The sequence below is a fragment of the Entamoeba dispar genome, genomic scaffold (genome assembly GCF_000209125.1).
Source record: "Entamoeba dispar SAW760 scf_1105229460829 genomic scaffold, whole genome shotgun sequence".
NCBI lineage: Eukaryota > Evosea > Mastigamoebida > Endamoebidae > Entamoeba > Entamoeba dispar.
In genome coordinates, this window is record NW_001854388.1 from 1 (window position 1) to 9,240 (window position 9,240).

General features: G+C 24.1%; 3 protein-coding genes across 3 annotated transcripts, besides 19 other annotated features; all 3 read right to left on the reverse strand.

The window, feature by feature from the left end:
• EDI_124540 (ubiquitin ligase E3 alpha, putative) lies at positions 1-736 on the reverse strand (the record flags this gene model as incomplete). The annotated part of the gene is made up of 1 exon (XM_001737808.1): positions 1-736. A coding segment is annotated over one exon (736 nt), but the record flags the coding sequence as incomplete, so codon positions are not given.
• A 16-nt stretch (positions 737-752) lies between these two features.
• Positions 753-868: a microsatellite.
• Positions 869-1,725: a repeat region.
• A 140-nt stretch (positions 1,726-1,865) lies between these two features.
• Positions 1,866-2,042: a microsatellite.
• Positions 2,043-2,179: 137 nt separating this feature from the next.
• Positions 2,180-2,221: a sequence feature (AT_rich).
• A 34-nt stretch (positions 2,222-2,255) lies between these two features.
• Positions 2,256-2,296: a sequence feature (AT_rich).
• A 21-nt stretch (positions 2,297-2,317) lies between these two features.
• Positions 2,318-2,514: a microsatellite.
• Positions 2,515-2,568: 54 nt separating this feature from the next.
• Positions 2,569-2,666: a sequence feature (AT_rich).
• A 197-nt stretch (positions 2,667-2,863) lies between these two features.
• Positions 2,864-2,903: a sequence feature (AT_rich).
• A 55-nt stretch (positions 2,904-2,958) lies between these two features.
• On the reverse strand, positions 2,959-4,982 carry EDI_124550 (uncharacterized protein; the record flags this gene model as incomplete). The annotated part of the gene is made up of 2 exons (XM_001737809.1): positions 2,959-3,926; positions 4,013-4,982. 2 exons carry the CDS (start codon positions 4,980-4,982, stop codon positions 2,959-2,961), a joined length of 1,938 nt encoding a protein of 645 aa, XP_001737861.1.
• Positions 4,056-4,086: a sequence feature (AT_rich).
• Positions 4,983-5,087: 105 nt separating the features above from the next.
• On the reverse strand, positions 5,088-7,157 carry EDI_124560 (ATP-dependent RNA helicase DDX50, putative; the record flags this gene model as incomplete). Its single annotated transcript, XM_001737810.1, has 1 exon — positions 5,088-7,157. One exon carries the CDS (start codon positions 7,155-7,157, stop codon positions 5,088-5,090), a length of 2,070 nt encoding a protein of 689 aa, XP_001737862.1.
• Positions 7,158-7,651: 494 nt separating this feature from the next.
• Positions 7,652-7,672: a sequence feature (AT_rich).
• A 137-nt stretch (positions 7,673-7,809) lies between these two features.
• Positions 7,810-7,832: a sequence feature (AT_rich).
• Positions 7,833-7,950: 118 nt separating this feature from the next.
• Positions 7,951-7,996: a sequence feature (AT_rich).
• A 1-nt stretch (position 7,997) lies between these two features.
• Positions 7,998-8,174: a microsatellite.
• A 226-nt stretch (positions 8,175-8,400) lies between these two features.
• Positions 8,401-8,440: a sequence feature (AT_rich).
• A 72-nt stretch (positions 8,441-8,512) lies between these two features.
• Positions 8,513-8,547: a sequence feature (AT_rich).
• A 134-nt stretch (positions 8,548-8,681) lies between these two features.
• Positions 8,682-8,795: a sequence feature (AT_rich).
• A 14-nt stretch (positions 8,796-8,809) lies between these two features.
• Positions 8,810-9,059: a sequence feature (AT_rich).
• A 59-nt stretch (positions 9,060-9,118) lies between these two features.
• Positions 9,119-9,148: a sequence feature (AT_rich).
• Positions 9,149-9,206: 58 nt separating this feature from the next.
• Positions 9,207-9,240: part of a sequence feature (AT_rich) that runs on past the window's edge.

Below are 9,240 nucleotides of genomic sequence, written 5' to 3' on the forward strand. Positions count from 1 at the left end.
GAAAGATAAAGGTATTACAAAAAACTTCATTCAATAAATGCTGAGAATACTCCAATGAATAAATAAAGAGTTTATAAATTATTTCATGGTCAAAATGAATCAAAGTTAAATCAGTTTGAAATGATGTTAAAATTCGAGTTAATGTTGTTGGTAATTTTGATAATGTAAACATTTTTTCATACAAAAATTCATGATAGGTAATCTGTTGTTGATGAAACTGTTCAATGAGAATAGACGATGAAGGGGAGAATTGTTTTGTTAAGAGCTCTGCAATAATTAAATAAAATAAATCAACTCGCATTAATTTTAAAATAATATCACCAATCTTTTCTACTTCTGTAATATTGTCCCCTATTAATTCAAACACATACTTTTTAATACACTGCTTCATTTTTTTAGGAAACCCTTTATACTCAGCTGGAAGTAATGATACTAAATTTCCTGTAAATGATTTCCCATGAAGAGGACAAAACCCTTCTTCTTTCCATTGAGTTTCATCTCCACAATCACAAGTAAAATTTGACACTTCAGTAATTGAATAGTCATGACCTTTATGGTTGCTGCTATTAAAGCATAATGCACATAAACAAGCACTCTCATTTTTTGAACATGTTTTGCAATGATAAATAAGTGATTTTTGGCCATATCCAACAGAACGACAATGCCTTGTATGAACAAGGTTTTGACATGACCTTATAGCAGAATCAAGGGTAGTTCCAATAATGTTTTCCACCATTAACAAAACGAATCAATTCTTTTTATTTTTTTTATTTATCAAAATTATTTTTTTCTTTTTTCATTAAAATATTAAATTTATATTTAATTTCAATAAATTATTAATTTTCTTTTTATTTTTCTTATTCTTTTTAATGGAAATCCCATCAAACAAGTGGATATTTTAGAAGATGGAATGAGGTAAAATTTATAGATAAAACTACTACAATAAATGTATGGAAGTCAATTAATATTAAAAAGAATGCACTTGTCAATTTAAATAAAATATAAGGTGGGTAATATTCAAATGGTACAAAAAAGATAATAATTAAAAAATAAATGATTAAAGATGTACATTTTGTAAATAAAAGATATCAACAATAGAATACATTCTATTATTTTGTACTTGTCATAAAATTTCATAAATTGAGAAACATAATAACATTAGTATTATTATATTAGATGATTAGAAAATATACATGAAATAAACAATATAAAAAATCCCCATATGAAACAGTGTTCCAACACAATTACATCACTATGATATGGAACAAACAAAAAATACCAAAAAATGATGGACAATATCATAAAAGACCAGATATATAATAAATAAAAAGAATAAAATTAGTCTATTATTTGATATGAATATTGACGCATATCATAATATTAATGGAGGCTATTTGGATAAAAGAAATAAGTATATAGAAATGAAAAATATGATAATTAAAATAGAAAAAAATAAAGGTTGTCAAAATAATTTTAGTATTAATTTCAATAAACGGTCTAGTAAATACCGAAAGTATTAAATTAATTAAAAAAACGAAATTGACACCACTAAAGAAATTAAAAACATTGTAATTAAAAACACGATGGATGTCATTGAAAATTATTTCTACTACAACCAAGCATATTCTGTGGAACTACAAGACGAAGACTCATTGACAAGATTAATTTTCCCTGAATAACGAATAATAGAAATCAATTCTATTAACATTTAATTAATTGCTTTTTATTTTTCTTATTCTTTTTATTCAAACAATACTCTAGAACTTCTTTTATGATCAAGTAAGTCTTAAATTAAACATCATTTTATGAATTATAGTCGTTCTCAAATTATTTTGGTTGTTGTAAATAGTATTTATCATTATTTGTTTATCTATGTTTTTGTTATTTACTTTTATTTATTTCTTTGTTAATTCTTTTTCCTTCATTCATTTTATATATTCATTTTATGTTGTTTCTTCTTATTATATATTATTTTGAATATTATGTTTATTATCTTTTGGTTTTTATTTTATATCTTCTTTCAATTTATGTTTTAATTATTATAAATTAAATCTCTTTATTAATTATTTTATTATGCAAATTATGTTTCTTATTAATTTGTTATGATTTGTGGTTATTTCTTGTGTTTTGTCATGTTTTCATTTAATCATTAAACTTAAGATGTTCAATTTCTTATTACTTATTTTATTATTTGATTTAATGTTGTAATAAATTATTATTACAATCATTTTTGATGGTAATATTATGAATAATGGTTAAATAATAATGAAATAATGAAATATTTATTAATTTTATTGTTGTTTAATAGATATGTTTGTTTTATATTATTTTGTTTATTTATTTTTATTATATTTGATTATTTTTATGTTTTGAATATTTAAATTATGTTATTTCTTTTATTTGTTATTCTTTTTTATATTTTATTTCTTCTTTTAATTTATTTTTTCTTGTTATTTATTCTTGTTATATTTAGTTGTTTATTCATTGTTTTATTCTGATATTATATTTATTTTATCTTCTATTTATTTGAATATATCATTATATTAAATTCAATACCATTTCATTTTGATTATTAATATTTTAATAAATAACAGATTAATTATCAAATATCAATTTATAATCATTTCATATTTCATCATTAAAATGAAATTTAAGAATAATTAAAACAACAAAACATTAATTTTCAATGAAAAAGAATTCAAAATAATTATTTGATTTTCACATTAATCACAAAACAAAAACATAAATTCATTCTTTTTAATCTTCCATCACAATTAACATAATAAAAATATTTTCTTCACTTTCACTCTTTTTCTTTTTATTTGAAATTTAAGAGCTTGATTTTTAAACAAGAATCAAAATGTATATTTATATATAAAAAAAAGTTATAAATAAGATATAATCAAAGAATTGTCAAACTTAGATTAGAGAAGATCTAAAAATAGTTTCAACCATTCTTCAATTTATAAGTGAAGAAAGATACTCAACCATTGACTTTTGTTTGTCTGTAATGAATGGATATACTTTAAGAACTTCAAAGATTGCCTTGCAGTCCAACATTAAATTGTTATCACTTCTTTTACTAGCAGCAAATAATACGTCTTCAACAAGCCTCAATGTTAAATCAAACATTTCTTGATTTGGCTCATTCTGTTCGATATTAGAAACTAATTCAGAATATCCAAAGAATTTATTTTCTATAATATCTTCATTTGAGTTTAATAAATTTGAATACCATTGAAGGACTCTCTTACTAACGTCTTTTAAGGTAAATAATTTTTTAGAAACAGAAGGTACATATTTTTTCTTTGTTAAAGACTCATATGTCTTTCTTGTTAAATTTAAAAGTTTTTGAACGTCATCCCAGTTTGCTCTTTCTTCATATTTTGGTGCCATCATCTTTAAAAGAGCCTCTTTGAATTCTTTGATATAGTTTTTCAATTCTGAAGGGATATTATTTTTTGGTTGTACATTACTAACAACAAGACATAGTTGCTGAACAAAAGTACTTTCAGAGAGTAAAGCTTTTTCTTTTGACTTAATAGCTTCAATTCGTAGTATTTCGGTGTTAGTTTGGTTCATTAAGAAGTTAGATAGTGTTATTCCAATAGAATAAATATCATTAGTTGTTTTATCTTCAGCCTCAACCCAGTCGCAAGGAAGCATGCATGGAGTGAACATTTTGGTTTCTCCAGGATTAGTTGGAGAAAGAGCAATTGCAGTACCTAAATCACCAACAAGAGCTCTTCCCGATTTAATAAAGATATTATTTAATTTGTAATCCCTATTAAAACAACTTAGATTTTTAAAATTAATTGCACATGATAATATATCAATGATATATGTTAGTGCTTTTATTGTATTATTTTCTAATTCAAAATTTGGAGTTTGTAATTCATCTTGTAATGTGGTATCTGCCCAAAGTTCTTATTAACCAATATTTCTTTGTAACTTTATCTTCATAATATCCCAATAACAGGAAGAATGTTAATTTGGTCATTAACTAAAAAACTCATTCCTTTTTCTCTTTTAAAAATCCATTTAGTGTCATAGAGATTATTTTTAAAATTTTTAAATAGTTTAATTGAAACATCTACCATTTCATTTTCTTTAGTTCTTAACTTTCCTTTAAAAATAAATGCAGCTCCTCCTTTACCAACACTTTGAATACGAGAAGACTTATCCTTTCCTTCTAAAAAAGTTTTAGATGACATACTAATAGGTTCTGAATTAATGACGTCTATAAAAGGAACTTCTGTTCCATTTATAGAAATGAAAAATAAATCTTTAGAATTTATTCTAACTCCATGTTTTCTATTATAAATTTTTTGATAATATTCATGTTGAAGAATATTTTGGATAGAGTTCATATGATGTAAATCAAATAGAAACATTTTAATTTCATTGTAATTAGACTCTTTTCCATTGCACAATTCAAATAATCTTTGTAAATTTAAACAAACATTATTTAAGTTAATTGGTTTAATATTACTTTTTGTTGGATCAAAACCGATGAAGAACCATTCAATACTATCAGAATAAAGATTTAATAAATAAAATAGTTCTCCATATGCATAAACTTTATTTCTTTCATCACTAAGAACAAAATCTTCTAATGTAATTTCAGGAAGTCTATGTTCATATTTAATTGCTGTTTCTAAAATGTCACATATAAGACATTCAAATCTAATTATCTTATTTTCATTTTGTAAGTTAATTCTTGATACATTAATCTCACTTAATAATGTTCTACTAATCCCTTTAACTATTAAATAAATTTCTTGAAGCGATTTGTCATTGCCTTTACAAAATGGTTTAATCTTCTCTGAATCTAATTTATTAAATGTATCCTTGTAAGAATATGGATAGTGTACCCATGATTTAGTATATACCTCTCCTTCTTTTTTTGTGTTGTGGTATTCAATTGGCTTTTGGTTTTGATTTATAATAATCTTTTTAATGTGCTCTTCAGTTGTTGACATAAAACTCTTAATTTCTAGTTCTTTCTCTTTTTCTGCTTCATTTTTCATAAAAAAAAATATTAAACGTCATTCAAAACATTTTCAATCAATATTTTTCCTTTTTCTCTAAAAAGTTATATGACCTTTTCTACTTGAATTTCCTTCATTTTTATTATTTCCAAATCGTTTTCTATCTCTTCCACTTTTTTTATCATTTTCAGTTCTCTTTCTGTCATTTCCATCTCTTCTTCTTTCCCCTCCATCTCTTCTATCATTTCCATACTTTTTTCTGTCTCCTCCATCTCTTCTATCATTTCCATAACCTTTTCTATCTCCTCCATCCTTTCTCAAACTTCCAGAATCTTTTCTTCCTCGTTCTTCATTTGGATCTTTACTATTTCCAATTCCAACATCATCAGGGAAATAAGCAGGAACAGTGATATTAACAATAGCTTTACTCCACTTTGACTTAGACTTTAACAACTTGTTAGCAATTTTTGTTGGTAAATCAAAAAAGACAAAGTGATCTTTATAAACATATACCTCACCCAATTTATCAATTTCAGATGGGTCAAGTGTTTTACCTAAAAGGAATTTGGTACCAGAAAATCCAGTTGTTGTTCCTTTAGTTTCCATAAACAAAGTTTTAACACCAGGCTCTCCTTGAAGGAGTGAACGATCAGAATCATCATTACTGACAGTACTCAATGAAGCAATTACTTTACATAAGACAGTTTCAGCATCTCCTGTTTCTAATAATTTTTTAGAAATATCTCTGAATAACTCAGCAGTTGCATCAGGAACTTCCTTAATTTCTTCTGGTAAATTTCCACAAGTAACTTCAGCAATTTGAGCCTTTTGTGGAGTTCCAATTCTTTGGAAATGAATTTTAATTCTATTTTCAATTAACTGAAGTTGTGGAAGTTCTTTCCTAGTAAATAAAGTAATCGTAGTTCCCTCCTTTCCTGCTCTAGCAGTTCTACCGGCCCTATGAACATATTGTGGAATATCTTTTGGTACATGAGTCATAATGATTAAATCAACACCACTAATATCAAGACCTCTTGCAGCAACATCAGTAGCAACTAATACATTAAATTTATTTTCTCTAAAACCATTCAACGTTTGTTCTCTTTGTTTTTGTTGAATATCACCATGTAATTGTTGGCACTCAAAAATTGGATTAATAGCGATAGCACAATCTGTACATTCAGCCTTAGTATCACAAAAAACAATAGTTCTTCCTGTTCTACCATATACTCTAATAAGATCTGCAATAGTTTGTGTTTTAGATTGATAAAAAATTCTACAAGCAAGGTGTTTAGCATTCTTTGGAACTTGAGTATTTCCCACTGTAACATCAATAACTTCTGCATCATCTCTTAAATATTTTTCACTAATTTCTTTAACCCATGCTGGCATAGTTGCACTAAACAATAACGTTTGAACAGTACTCTCTTTTGGAACACTTCCATGAACAAAATCCATAATTTGAGTAACTTCTTCTTTAAATCCAATATTTAACATTTCATCAGCCTCGTCGAGAACAATTGTTTCTATAGAATCTAATTTTAAGAATTGTCTATCAAAAAGATCTCTAACTCTTCCTGGAGTTCCAACAATCACATCAACTCCACTTTGTAATTTATTAATTTGTCCCTGAATATCAACACCTCCATATACACAAATAACTTTAAATTTTCCACATGAACATTGAGTGAACTCTTCTGCTATTTGAATAGCTAATTCTCGTGTTGGTGATAAACAAATAACTCTTGGGTTTTTTCCTTTTCTTTCATTTTCAGCTCTTAATCTTTCCATAAGTGGAAGTGTAAAAGAAATAGTTTTACCACTTCCAGTTTGTGCTTTTCCGACAACATCTTTACGATAATAAATTGGTGAGTAAGTAGATACTTGAATTGGAAATAAACTATTAATTCCTCTTTTTTTTAACATTTCTTGTGCTGATTCTGAGACTGGTGGATCCATACGATCAAATGATCCAGGATTATTGTCTGGCATAGGAGATTCTGGGATATTTGGTGATGGTGTAGAACCATTAATTTCTTCATTTATAGGACTACCAGATTTTGTAACAGGAATTAAAAATCCTTTAAGAGCAGAAGGTTTTTCAATTCGTTCTTCTTTTTCATCAACTTTTCTTTGTTTTCCATTAGAGAGTGACTGTCTTTTCATGTCCTTTTTGTTTTAGGAATTTAAAAAAACTAGGGTTTATTTTTCTATTCTTTCAATAAAATTCTATTTTTGTTATTTCTCTTTTAAAATATACAACAGAGTATTTAAATAATAAATATTTCAAGTGTTTTCTAATCATTCGTTAAATTAATTCTTTTTCTCTAATTCAGTGTTTCTATTTATTTTATAAAAATTCTTTACAAACTTTTTGCTAAAAATGTTTTTTTTTTCTCCCTTAGTTGCAAAAAGTAAAACTTCTTTTTAAGAAGTCAGGCTGTGGCTCACTGTTCCTCTGAAATAGAAATTTAAGAGGTAGTGGTTAGACGACCATTATAGTGATTGTTTAGGTATTACAGATTCCTCTGAAGTTAATTACATCTATAACTTTTATTAGAGTTTGAAACAAGCTTATCTAACTTGACAACAATTAAAAATTCCTTTTGTTTAAAGAACAGGATGCATAATTAAATCAAAATAGATTAATTATCTTAGTGTTATTTAAATTTTATTTTATTGTTTTAACAGAAATTTTCTGTTTGTTTTGGTTCTTGTTAGCATAAAAACAAAAGCCAATTAATTGTATAGTATTGTTAATTAAAAATTACCACAAAAGAATGTATAGAAATAGATACTACTATTATTGAAGAGTTAGAAAATAAAAAATTAATATATTTTGTGTGTTTTAGTATGTACCTTATTCTGTTAAAAAAAAGGTGGTGGGAAATATGATAAAATGAATAAAAATCACCTGATAATCTATATTTTAAGAAACTAGTTTGTATGATTAACATCCTTTTATATTTTTTTATCTTTTTTCATTTTTATTATTTACATAATAACATTTTATTATTTCTATTTATTTTTTTTTGTCTTATTAATAATAATAGTTATCTTTAATTGATTTTAAGCATATTCTTTTATGTTTAAAATTTTTTAATATTCGTTTGTATTTGTTTCATAATTCATTATTTACTTCGTGTTTATTTTTTTTTGTTTTATTTCATGTTATTATTTTATCATTTATATCTATTAATTGAATGAATAAATAAAATATAGGACTACAATAGTTATGTTAATAGAATAAATTGAAGTAGTAAATATATAATAATTACTGTTTCTTTAAATGAATATGACTATTTTTTTTCTTATTCGTTTTGATATTTTCCATGTTTATTTGATATTGTTATTAAAAATCAATTACCAATTAAAGACAATTTCATTTAAACATATTCCACCTTTCTAGATTATTTTATTTATAATTTAGATAGTTTTAATTAATAAAACTATGAGTCGTTAATTTGTTTTCTTTAATTATTCTTGCCTAAATTTCTATTTCTATAAGTGTTTCATATCCCTATTTTTATATAATATAATAATATCATATATTTAAGAGATTACCTAACTAATGCATATGTTTGCATTGTATTTACGATGATTTTCTTATAAATATTATTTATTTCTGTTCTTTTATTCTCATCTATTCTTTATAGAAATAAGATATATATATGGTATGATAAATGTATCAATTAAATTATCAATAATCATTTAATGTTTATTCATTTGTATTTGATTAATTTATAATCAGAATGATTTAGATTTTAAAATTGTAAATGTTTAAATATTTTATTGTAAAATTAACTTTGTTCATTCTGATTTTATTTTTAATTGAATAAATAATACTAAATTAAGTTATTGAAAGAGATGTATAATGTTATAATAATGATATAAATATATTATTAAATGAATATATTAATTATTTAATATTAATATAAATTATCCATCATTATTGTTATTTTTTGATTATTATAACCATAATTTATTCATTTATTAATAATGTATTGAATGATTTTATTCAATGCAAAACAGTAAAATATAATTATTTATATAATTATTATTTATTTAGAGATAGAGTATTTAGGCTGTAATATTTTAAGAGAACGGAAAAATAAGATATTTTGAAGTATATAAAAAATTATGATAAAAAAATAAAAGTATTTCATCGGTTTTCTTTTTGGTGGTATGTTATTCATTGTTTGTTAATTCTAATTCAATATTATGTAAATATAATTTTATTAAATTATAT